This window comes from Pan troglodytes, chromosome 22 (assembly GCF_028858775.2).
Source record: "Pan troglodytes isolate AG18354 chromosome 22, NHGRI_mPanTro3-v2.0_pri, whole genome shotgun sequence".
Classification (NCBI taxonomy): domain Eukaryota; kingdom Metazoa; phylum Chordata; class Mammalia; order Primates; family Hominidae; genus Pan; species Pan troglodytes.
In genome coordinates, this window is record NC_072420.2 from 26,464,357 (window position 1) to 26,477,533 (window position 13,177).

The 13,177-nt window shown below is 39.2% G+C and overlaps 1 protein-coding gene across 1 annotated transcript in view; it reads left to right on the forward strand.

Moving 5' to 3' along the window:
• The window catches only part of JAM2 (junctional adhesion molecule 2), a 75,745-nt gene that overhangs the window by 39,483 nt on the left and 23,085 nt on the right, over window positions 1–13,177 (forward strand). The window contains exons 2-3 of the mRNA XM_001157948.8: window positions 5,092–5,157; window positions 11,365–11,472. Coding sequence (XP_001157948.1) covers window positions 5,092–5,157; window positions 11,365–11,472 — 174 coding nt within the window. The remainder of the gene's footprint in view (window positions 1–5,091; window positions 5,158–11,364; window positions 11,473–13,177) is intronic.

Here is a 13,177-nt window from a genome sequence, read left to right on the forward strand (position 1 = left end):
TTAAAAAAATATATATTTTGAGTCACTGTGTTGCCCAGTCTGGAGTGCAGTGGTGCGATCATAGCTCACTGCAGCTTCAAACGCCTGCGCTCAAGTGATCCTCCTGCCTCAGCCTCCCAAGTAGCTGGGACTACAGGCAGGTGCTACCACACCCAGATAATTTTTAAAAAATTTTTGTAGAGATGGGGGATGTTACTATGTTGCCCAGGCTGGTCTTAAACTCCTGGCCTCAAGTGATCCTCCTTCCTTGGCCTCTCAAAGTAGTTTTGCAAATTTTAACTTCACAATTAGATTTGCTGTCCAGGCTTTTAAGGGAAAAAGGAAATTCTCCAGAATAGCATGTGCTCCTTAAGAGTGATAAAATCTAGCACAATGGAAGACTAATTTACATGTTGATATATAGAGATGAATAAATCAAAGAAGAGTTGTCATGTCATATGAAAGATTTCTCTCTCCTTTCCAGGAGTATAATCAATTCTCTTTCATAGTTATACAATTCTGATTTTATACAAACTTTTCAAAATCCTAGAATTCATGGTTCTTTGCCATTCTTTATAGTCTATTGGTTTATTCCTGTTCCTGGTTGTTCAAACTGGTCTAAGTCTAGAGCAATGGTTCTCAACCAGGAGTGATTTCTTTACACCCATCTCTCAGGGGACATTTGCTATTTAGGGACATTTTTAGTTGTCATCACTTGGGGGCATGGTGATACCGGTATCTAGTGGGTAGAAGCCAGGGATACTGCAAAACATCCTACAGTGCACAGGACAGCCCCCTACAACAAAGAATGATTGAGTGCCAGATATCACTAGTGTCAAGACGAAGAAACCCTCACCTAGACCTCCCCTCTGGGATTACGTTGGTGTCCTACTTTCCTAGATCAGCCTCTTAGCTTCCACCTTCCTGTTGTGCTTCAGAGCCAGTCTTTTGCCTTCATTCTAACCACCAATTTCTCAAACTCTCCTGTCTTCATTAGACCAATGAAACTTTCCACCTGGAATCTTTGTTAATCTGCAATCCTTGCTAGTGTTCAGCTTGCGGGGAACATGGTGTGGGCCTAGTATAGCACAGTAATTAACTATGTGGGCTTCAGGTACTGACTGAGTCCAAAGCCAAACGCCACCACTTACTTCTTCTATGATCATGGCCATGTTTCTTACTCTCTTTGTGCCTCAGTTTTCCCACCCTCAAAAATGTGAGTACAAATGGTACCCTGCCACGGAGAATTGTAAGAGTCAAATGAGTTAATACTTGTAAAGCGCCAAGTGCTTAATAAATGTTAGCTATTATTATCCTTTCTCAAGGGTCCATCAAGGTCCTTGTCCTCTAAGTTACTTCCTTCTCTGTACTCCAAGTCTGGAAAGCAGGTGTAATTTACTCATGATGGTTTCTCTTAAATGTTTGCCTAAATTGTGAATGTTTTCCATTAATCTAATGGCTAGGACTTTTGATGTGGAAAGGCAGAACATACCCTATTTTTCTCTCTCAGGTTTGGCTGTCCATATCCCTTCCCTGAGCACTTTGTGGCATAAAGGTGAGAGATGGGAAAGAGATGGAAGGAAAAATACTTCAGAACATTTTCATGGATGACTCACAATTCTTAGTCTGTAGATGGAAGCTGATGAATGAAGGGATGAGAGGATGGGTGCATCATGGGCAGCACCTAAGTTTCTGGTGTGAGTGGCCACATGGAATGTGATGCTTTACATAGAGATGGGATTTGTAAAAATAAGACAAAGTTTGGGGGCAAGCTGATGAGTTTTGCCTATGAGTTTGTGGTAATTGTGGGAAATGGAAATACAGATGTCCAGCAGAAAGCTGGGCTTACAAATTTAATTTCAAGAGACAGATTGGAGCTGGAGATGTGGAGTTATGACTTTTTAGCAAATAAATGCTAGTTGGGTCAATGAGAGTACAAAATACTCCATAAAAAGGAGGTAGTTTAGTCAGGAAAGCAGTTTCTGGATGGATGGATGGATGGATGGATGGATGGATGGATGGATGACGATGGATGGATGGATGGATGGGCAGAACAAGGAGGAAGAAGAACTCACAAAGCAGACAGAATGAAGCACCAGGATCAGAACAGAAGGATGAAGACTAGGAGAGAATCAAGTTACAGAATACAAGGGAGTCAACAGAGTCACATGTCATGGAGAGGTCAGGTAAGATACAGACTGAAAAGTGTCCGTTAGATATGCCAACAGATAGGTCATTTTCGTCTTGGTGAAAACAGAGTCAGTAGACCACAGGAAGACAGAGAACAGATGGTAGCATGAGTGGAGAAATAGCATTTCAAGTAAACTATAGAAATATATAGTCAAGAAATAACCTTCTTTAGATTTTCATGATAGGCTTAATTCATTCTTACATCATGTATAATTTTTTGGGTGAATAACGAAGGACAGCAGTTGGATTGTTTTGCCTAAATTGTCTACTTGAGATGACCAATGTATTTGTTCTCACTCTGCTAATAAAGACATACCTGAGACTGGGTACTTCATAAAGGAAAGAGGTTTAATTGACTCACAGTTCAGCATGGCTGGGGAGGCCTCAGGAAACTTACAATCATGGCAGAAGGGGAAGCAATTACATCCTTTTTCACATGGCAGCAGCAAGGAGAAGTGCAGAGTGAAGGTGGGGAAAAGCCCCTTATAAAACCATCAGATCTCGTGAGAACTCACTCACTGTCACGAGAACAGCATGGTTCAATTACCTCCCACCAGGTTCCTCCCACAACACATGGGGATTATGGAAACTACAGTTCAAGATGAGATTTGAGTGGGGACACAGCCAAACCATATCAACCAACAATAATGCTTTGCATTATTCTGAGTTTGAAACAATTAATACCAATCTAATATCGTATACTTACAATACTTTCCCCAAAGAATTGCTTGCCTGGCCGGGCACAGTGGCTCACGCCTGTAATCCCAGCACTTTGGGAGGCTGAGGTGGGCGGATCAGGAGGTCAGGAGATCCAGACCATCCTGGCCAACATGGTGAAACCCTGTCTCTACTAAAAATACAAAAAATTAGCCGGGCGTCGTGGCGGGCGCCTGTAGTCCCAGCTACTCCGAAGGCTGAGGCAGGAGAATGGCGTGAACCCGGGAGGCGGAGCTTGTAGTGAGCTGAGATTGTGCCACTGCACTCCAGCCTGGGCGACAGAGCGAGACTCCGTCTCAAAAAAAAAAAAAAAAAAAAAAGAATTGCTTGCCTTCAGGAACTCTTCCTTAGTATCAGTTTGATCCGACCTCATTTACTGGACTTTTCTCATTAGTATACAATAAGGAATGGGCTCATTTATTCAACAAACATTTATTGTGTCTTGCTTTATGCCAGGCACTGTTCTGAGTGTTTGCGTTAATTTCAGAGACTATAACAGGCAACAGACTTGCACTTGTAGCATTTATATTTTAGATATGTATACTTATAGGAAAGTATTTAAATTATTTTTAAACGTGGTCATTACACTGGAGTATAGAATGACATCCATAAAGAAAGTGATATAGATCAAAGACGGAATTAGAAATTTATATTGATACTTTCTGATACTTTCTTCTTTAGTACTAATAATGCCTACCACACCAGGTTATTTTGAATATTGAATTTTACAGCATAAAAGCAAGTATGTGAAGGTGAAATGGGAGAGTTCCCTGATCCCCCTCGCAGGACGTGCGACAGGGGTGTGGCTCACCTGTTCTGTCGCCACCGCTGCTTGAATCCCTGAGGGGAGGGGCAGCATGCAGACAGACAGGTGCAGGAGCCCATGTGGGTGTGTGTTACAATGTGCCCTTTTAGCCTTGCCATCCACAGATGGCCTGAGTGTTAACCAGCTAAACGGACCCTCTGCCTTTTCGCATGGGCCGAGGGCCAGTGTGACAGCTTTCTGTATCCTGAGCTCTTGCCCAGCATCCCAGAAAAATCGGGTCACACACGGGGTTGAAGGATGAATGCAGGGTTTTATTGAGTGGTGGAGGTAGCTTTCAGCAGGATGGATGGGGAGATGGAAGAAGGGACGGAGTGGGAAGATGGTCTTTTCCTGGAGTTTGGCCATCCAGAGGCCGAACACTTCTCTGACCACCCCCAGTCGAACTCCTCTCGGTGTTCAGACGTCTCTCCTCATCTATCTTTCTTTGCCCTGTTGTTCCGCCATTTGTCTGCTTGTCTCCTCGTCTCCTCGCCTGCTCATCTGCTTCTAGAACCTGGGATTTGGGGTTTATATAGGTACAGGACAGGGGCATGGTGGGACAAAAGGCAACTTTTGGGGCATGAAAACAGGAATGCCTGTCCCCATTTAGGGTCACGGGTCTCCAGGCCTGAGGGTGGGGCCTTTGCCAGGGAACTGCCTTCTTCTACCCAGTACTTCCCTGTCTCCTATCTGTATCAAAGGTGCCTTTTTAAATGAAAATTTCTGTGTTAGTTTAAGGGAGTGATAATAAGCAACAGCAGCGTCATGTAACTATTAGATCACAGTAGCGGTAGCCACCATAGTCAGTTACTTCAGTCTATAGACCGGCTCTCAAAAATCATTGAAATGTTTTGGGGGAAAAAATAAAGATGTTCTGCTTGAATTTTTCATCATAATTTCATATACAGCTTATATACATTTATTATATATATACAAATTTCATCAAAAGTATGTAAAATGACTCATTTCTATATGACATAGGTATTGTCAAGGATAAATTCATAAAGCTATTTATACTTTCAAATAAGCACTAAAGAGAATTAGCTTTTATTTGTGGGACAATACCATGTGACACTAGATTGCATATTAAGCTGAATTAAGGATGTAAGTTATTTTTCAATGATCGGGCTGGCAAGAGTGTGTTGTCTGGGGTGGGGTCCAAATAGATGCATGGATTCTACTTTGGAAAATGCTTAAAGGCCAAAGCTACAATCTAGAAAATAGACATGTATAGTTTCGTTTGCTTTTTCCTATTTTGATACTTTAAAACTATGTGTTATGAATTGGGTAAACTTGTCACCAAACTTTAGGACAGTTTTCTTGACTATTGCATCCCATTCAGACATTTGAAAATGAACTTTTGTATAATTTTAATTACCCTATCTGTTTTAATCTTTCAGATCATAAGGCCTATGGGTTTTCTGCCCCAAAAGACCAACAAGTAGTCACAGCAGTAGAGTACCAAGGTACAGTATCTTACTGATTTTCACAGGCTGTGTTATTTAAATAACTCACGAGAGTGACTCGTGTGATGTTATTTTCTATTTGTTGGGATTCTCTGCCTTACCTTCTATGAATTCCTCTGCCTGAAATGCTGCTTCATGCTGACTCCACCTCAAGAACATTTACTCCACCTCCTCAGTGGAAATTTTCGATATTCAATAAAAGACCGGATATGCAAAGAAGGTCTCCTATAACTTAAATTATCTGCAACAAAGCAAATCGAATTTGTGAAACTGGGAGATGGAGAGCTTGGAAAGTTTCTAGCCAGCTAGATATGATACATAGAAATGAACACTTCAAACTCCACTCTGTGTATTTAAGGTGATGTTAATATAGCTTACTTTGGGGTACCATGTTCTTATCTATTTTAGCTTCTTAAAAATGTTTATAAGGAGGAGTTAATTTAAGAGCATAAAGTTTCTGTTTTGCAAGATAAAATAGTTCTGGAGATTGTTATATGCACAACAATATACTTAATACTACTGAACTATACAGTTAAAAATGGTCAAGATGGTGAATTTTATGTTTATTTTGCCACAGTTAAAAAATTGTCAAAAGAAACTAGTAACCTATATATGGGCTTTTTAATAAGCTTTCATTGTTGTTGTTGTTGTTTTGTTTTGCTTTACTTTGTTTGAGACAGGATCTCCATCTGTCACCCACACTGGAGTGCAGTGTGGCATGATCTCGGCTCACCGCAACCTCTACCTCCGGGGTCAAGTGATCCTCCCACCTCAGCCACCCAAGATTACAGGCACAGGCCACCATGTCTGACTAATTTTTTGTATTTTTTTGTAGAAACAGGGTTTCGCCACATTGCCCAAGCTGGTCTTGTACTCCTGGGCTCAAGCAGTCTGCCCACCTTGGCCTCCCAAACTACTGGGATTACAAGCATGAGCCACCACACCTGCCCTATAAGTTTATTTCAAATATTGATCACCTACTACTTTTCCAAAGGATCCTTTATCTTTCATACAATTAATAATATTGGGCAATCAGAAGAATTACTATTTCTTAAATTTAATACTTGTTTAGGCCAGAGCTTATGAACATTTAAGAAACAGATCCTAAATGTCTGATCTCTCATCATCAGGTATGTCTTAGGTTCCTGGAGGTGGAGAAAGATAGGTTTGAAGGAAAGAGACAAAGATTGAAGTAAAGGCCTGGAGTGGGGGGAATTAAATGAGTTAATATTTACATAGTGCTTTCAATAGTGCCTAACACATAATACAAATTATATGTGCTTGTTAAGTAAAAATATGCTGTAGTAAGAATCAGTCCTGGCTGGGAGTGGTGGCTCATGCCTGTAATCTCAAACTCCTGAGGCCAGGAGTTTGAGATAAGCCTGGAAAACATGAAGACCCTGTTTCTACAAAAAAACAAACAAATTAGACAGACATGTGGTGCACACCTGTTGTCCCAGCTACTCAGGAGGCTGAGGCAAGTGGATGGATCACTTGAGTGCAGGAGTTTGAGGCTGCAGTGAGCCATGACCATGCCACTGCACTCCAGCCTGGGCAACAAAGTGAGAGAATGTCTCAAAAAAAAAAAAAAAATGGCCAGGCACGGTGGCTCGCACCTGTAATCCCAAAGCTTTGGGAGGCTGAGGCAGGTGTATTACCTGAGGTCAGGAGTTCGAGACCAGCCTGGCCAACATGGTGAAACCCTGTCTCTACTAAAAACCTAGCCAGGCCTAGTGGCGGGCACCTGTAATCCCAGTTACTTGGGAGGCTGAGGCAGGAGATAGCTTGAACCTGGGAGGCGGAGGTTGCGGTGAGCCAAGATTACACTACTGCACTCCAGGCCTGGGTGACAGACTGAGACTCCGTCTCAAAAAAAAAAAAAAAAAAAAAAGTTCATCATTTAAAAAAATGAGTAATTTAATAACAAATTACTTAAAAAATTATTAGGTTAACTAAGTTCTCTTAAGTTCTAACATTTTATATGCTTAAGCTATAGAACACTCTGGTATGAGTTAGTTTTAAACGGAGAGAGGTGGGAAGAGGAAATTAATGATTGAGGGAATTTGGGACTATGGAGCACCTCCAGGATGGATAAACAGGGCTGGGTGAGATGCCAGAACGGAAGCTGGAAAGGCCACAAGGGTGAGCACAGAGTGCGAGAGGGGTAAATGGACCAGGATGTCCCTGAGGGACAAAGGAAGTGAAGTTCAGTTCCACTTCTCACTTTCTCGGAGGTTCTTAATGCTGGGTCCAACTGGGTACAGTGGATGTAGATCCTCTCCCATCATATCTGAGTCAGGACATCAAAATTATATTCTTTAATCTTACATTATTTTTTAAAAAATGTATCAAGGTAAATTTCACATAACCTGAGATTTTTAGTTTTTAAGTGAACAATTCAGTGGCATTTGATACATCCACAGTTTTGTGCAACCACCACCTCTACCTAGTTCCAAAATATTTTCATCACTCCAAAACAAAACCCTGTACCCATCTGCATTACTTTTTAATGCATGTTTTATTTTTAATGTAGAAAATCCTTCCATAATGTATTGCAAGCAAATGTTAATCTCACTCCAAAATAAGTGTTTTCTATTTTCTTGTTTCATCTCACCTCTTTTTAATTAAGAATTTCATTTTAATTCTATTGTATATGTGTCCCCATCATTCCAGTTTTGGCTCTTCATAAGGCATAAATACATTTCTGTTTCTTCTACATTTTAGTCTTAGGACTAGATGCAGTAACTTAATTTTGCCGTAAGTCTATAATATTTTATGATTTGCGTATATGTGTATGTGTGTTTCACCCTATTTGTTCATTTGTTATGCCTTGTTTCTCTGAGGTCAAGAAATTATGAATTAATTCCTTCTTTCCAGCGCTGCTGTGCTGTATCACTTCCCATTATAGTGCCAAGAGCAGAAGGAGACTGAAATCAGGGCAGCTCTGCCAGGCTTGTAAATTACATGAGCAGCCCTCTGCAAAGGGAGTCTGAACCTGAAAGCTATAAATTAGAGTTTAATGGCAAGCATTTCTTCACAGAAGTAATTTCTGCTAAGTCAGAGCTATTTTGGTAGTATCAATTCTCTTTTTGTGTTATGTAAGATTTTGATGATTTTTAACTTGAGCCCTGAGAATGAAATCAAAGGATAATTAGCAGTACAGAATCCAGGAAAATTAAAATTCATAATGATTCTATCTATGCGATTCCTAAATGTGATTATTTTGCCACATGTTGTTGCTAATGCTTTTTATAAACAAAGAATTCTCTTTTCTTGATCTACATGAAATAGATATTTTGGCAATGAAATAATCCCCTTAATAGAAAAGACTTGGCATATTTTCCTGTTTTTAATATGCCTTAGGTCGAGAAAATATAATTTATATCTATATTTTTTGCTATCTCCTACAGAGATAACATTTTATTTCAAATTGGAGTGATTTATAGGTAAATTTGTGATGGTATAAAGTATATATTTCTACGTCAAGGCAAGCTTGCAACTATAACTAAGAGAAATTCCTCAAGGGTGAAAACAATCATGACCATTTACAGAGCACATACTATATGTAAGGTGGTGCTATGTGCATCACACATGTAAATATAGTGTCTCATTTAATCCTAGTGACAACTTTGTAAGATGAGTACTGTTCTTTTTATCATTTTACAGACGTGGATATAATGTTCAAAAAAAGTAATTCTCCCAATATCACATACGGAGTATATGGTAGAGGTCTAACTCCGAAGCCTCTGCTATAAGCTACCATGTTATAGCGCAATAACCCTAAAGCCTGATACAGAAAATTATGCTGGCATAAGTACTGAATTTTGGCTGAAGAGAGAGAAGAGAATTCATGAGAGTTAGGTTGTAAGTTCATTTACTTCCTTATCCTCAGATATTGACCCCATGATTCCAGTATTTTTATTCTCTGCATTTGTTTCTTATGGCTGCCATTACAAAATACTACAAACCAGGTGACTTAAAACAATAGAAATTTATTCTCTCATGGTTCTGGAGGCTAGAAGTTCAAAATCAAGGCATTAGTACCCAAGGGCCTAGGCACTGGCTCTTTCCTTGCTTGGGATCTTCTTTCTCAAAGAACCATATAATGAATTCTCTCCCTCTTTTAAACCTTTGGTCAAATATCACCTTCTAAATGAGGTGAACTCTGGCTACTGTTTTTCAAAAATTGTAGCCCTGTCCCTAGCACTTGCAAACCTCCTGTACTCTGTTCTGCTCTCTTTTGTCTTCATAACCCTCATCAACTGCTAACGTACTAAGTAATTCACTTTATTATGTTTCTTGTTTATCTGACTTCCCCTGTTAAATTGTAAGATCCCAAAGGGCAAGGATCTTTGTTTCGTTCACTGATACAGCTCAAGAGCAATGCATGGCAGACAGTAAGTACTCAACCTATTTTGGATGAATTGGATAAACCATTTCTCGACATTTTACATGGCCAGCGAGAGAGAGGCTGGAGTGAAGTCACTGGACTTAGGAAAATTATTGCTATATTTTCTAGTATAAATTTCATAGAGGTTTTTCCACAGCGCAATAAGGACAGAAATTAGGAAGAATTCACCAGGAGGGGTGTGTGTGTGTGTGTGTGTGTGTATGTGTGTGTGCACGCGCCCACACGCACGCACACGCACATGCGTGAGTATCTAAATATGTAAAACAATGCAATTATTTAAGTGTAAAATTATTCTTAAGACACAGAAGACATGAGGAATAGGCTAAAAATGAGTGTGGGTGTGTGTTTAATTGTTGGAAACTCACAAAATACCGGAAGGAAACCTATCTACAACTCAAGACTCCGGAAGGTCACCACCCATTCTCCTTAATCAACAGAACAGAACTGTGTTTCCTCAGACAGGTCCCTTAGCACACATTTGTCTTTGTAGCATAATTGTAAACATGTCTGTAAAATGATGTCTCTTTGTAATGTAAAACCTGCTTTAAAAACTTTAGACATCCTTGAAAACAACTTTTGGTTCTTTTCTTCCTTGCCTTTCTTTTCTCTGCCCTACTTTCTATTTTCCATTACCTTTTATTCCATTTTTGTATGTCCAGCAATATGTGTGGAATGAAAAAAATTAGAAACTAAATATTCTGCATTCTTTTTTAACATTCATTTGCTTAACATTAAAATCAAAGGTATGAAAAGGATTTTAAAATAATTTCTGGTCAAAGATACTGTGCTTTTTTAGGTCAAACCATATGCCTTGTGGGGAAAAAAGTACTTCAGAAACATGGAATTGACATTCTAGAGAGCCTGGTTAAAAAAATACTTTTAAAAATATTTATAACTGGAGGTTTCCATTTGGCAACTTGAAGCAGTTCCCAGACTGGCACTGGGTTTTTTTTTTTTTTTTTTCTCTCAGACATCTCGTTTGGACAGTGAAAAGAAGGGGTTTCCTTTGGAGGCTCCAAGTATTAATGACACAATTGCAGTAAATTTCTTGTAATAAAAAAACTTAGCTACTTTGAGGCAGTTACACTTGATGCTAAGATTTAATACTTTAATAATTATCTGGACTGAGGCAAGGTTATATAGGCAGTTGTTTGGGGGTAAAAATCAATGATTTATTAGGAGACCATATTGGATATGTATTAATGTATTTGTAGAGAAGGTTGACAAAGAAGGGATCTGAGTGAGAATATAGCATGTTGTGGAAACTTTTCTGAGTTTCCCAGCATGTCCCTGGCTGGATTAAGTGCCTTTCTTGGGTACTAAGCATGAATCACCATCTGCATAGCTGATATTCAGAAACACTGGGCTGAAATGCCATTATCTTAGTTGCCTCTTCTACCAGATGGTAGACTCCTTCAAGACTGACACTGGGAATAATAAGATACATAGTTAATCATAGCTGCCATTTGTTAAGTCCTTACTACGTCCAAGCCTGTGTGCTTTGCATATCTTATTGCATTTGAAGACTCACAACAACTCTGTGAAATACTAGCCCATTTACAGATGAAAACTCAAACTTGATAACCAGGGAAATAAGCATAGTGTCATACAGTTACTATGTGGAAGAGCTAGAAGGCTTCCAATTCATGGGACCTGTTGATGTAACTTATGAATGAATGAATGAATAAAACTATAAAGGAGTAATTTAAAGATGTTTAAAATTTTGTTACCTAGTTAAGTAAAATATAAATTCATGGGGACAATTAGAAAACAAGTATTTTTATTGTTGTTCCTAGAGGCTATTTTAGCCTGCAAAACCCCAAAGAAGACTGTTTCCTCCAGATTAGAGTGGAAGAAACTGGGTCGGAGTGTCTCCTTTGTCTACTATCAACAGACTCTTCAAGGTAAGCAGCTGTAGGCTTGAAGAGGTGTGAGCAAGAGAATGCCAAGTACAACCAGGATCCTTTAATTGGCAAATGAGATCGGACATGACTGATTACTGAAAATGTGTTTTTGTAAGTGTGAGATGAAAGCAACCATGTCTGAGACATAAAACACAATAGCCACAAAAGCAGAGAACAGAGGGAGGTGAAGCCCACTGAATCCCTGGACTCTTCTCTCTCAACTCAGGCATAAAGTATGCAAAATGCAATTGCTCTTATTGGCTCAGTAGATTAAACGCCGTTCCTTCCTTCCTTTCTCTTCTTTCTTTCTCTTTCTTTATTTCTTTCTTTCTCTTCCTTCCTGCCTTCCTTCCCTTTCTTTCCTTTCTTTCTTTTTTCAAGGTCTTATTCTCTTGCCCAGTCTGGAGCACAGTGGTATGATCATGGCTCACTGCAGCCTCCACCTCCAGGGCTCAAGTTATCCTCCCATCTCAGTCCCCAAGTAGGTGGGACTACAGGTGCACACCAGTATGCTCAGCTAATTGAATTTTATTTATTTATTTATTTTTTTGTAGAGATGAGGTGAGGTCTCCCTATGTTGCCCAGGCTGGTCTTGAACTCCTGGGCTCAACCCATCCTCCTGCCTCAGTCTCCAAAATTACTGGAATTACAGGTGTGAGCCACTTGCCTGGCTATAGATAAACTCCTGAGAGAAAGGAATTAAAAAATGGTGTGGTTTGGAAATGGAAGGTTGCTTCTCAGTCATAATGCTGTCACCCTATTTCCTTAACTCCATTTGAAAGGTAGGCCACCACTGAGAAGCTCAGGGAGTTAAGACTTATGGGTGGGTTATGACAGCAACCATTATCAAGTGCTTTCTTTTCTTTTTTTTCTTTTGTTATACGTTTCTTTCTACTACCTACTCTTGCCATGAATATGTGATGAACTTATAATTTAAAATATTGATAATGATGGATGAACTGTTATAACGTCTATTTGCTTCAAAATAAACCAGTGGTTAATGATACAGATGAAACAAGATAAACCATGCATTGATTACTATTATAGCTGGTCAATGATACATTGAGGTACAATTCACTCTACTTTCTAATGTTGTATATGCTTGAATCTTTCCATTATAAATATTTCTAAAGCTGGAAATACAATTTTACAAGTGTAATAAACATGTTATGATTTTAAAATACTATGTATTTCTTTAATGTTAAAGAATTAAGTGAAAATGTTTGAAGTTTATAGAAAATTTAAAATATCCCCTCAAGTTCTTATCTGTCAAGATAAGACTACTAGCTGTAAGGTGTTAATAGCACAGCTGTCTTCACTTGAATTTTCTGTAGTTGCCATTTCTGGCATATGCAGAAATGCAAAACTATTATTTTATGCAACACTATTTATTTGAGCCATTGTACCTGCCTAATTTTTACATTTTTTTAAAGAGATGAGATCTGGCCATGTTCCAAGGCTGGCCTCAATCTTCTGTCCTCAAGCAATCTTCCCACCTCAGCCTTCCAATTGGCTGGGACTACAGGTGCAAGCCACCACACTGGGTGCAAAACACTATTTTAATTCTGAATATGTTACTATCAAAAAATAAAATAATGTTTTTAACCATCTTTTCTTGTGCCACAGTGTTACGTGAGCCACCACACATAAAGTTACTGTTCCAGTCAATTAAACCAGACTCCCTGGTTTTCTGAAGACATGAATA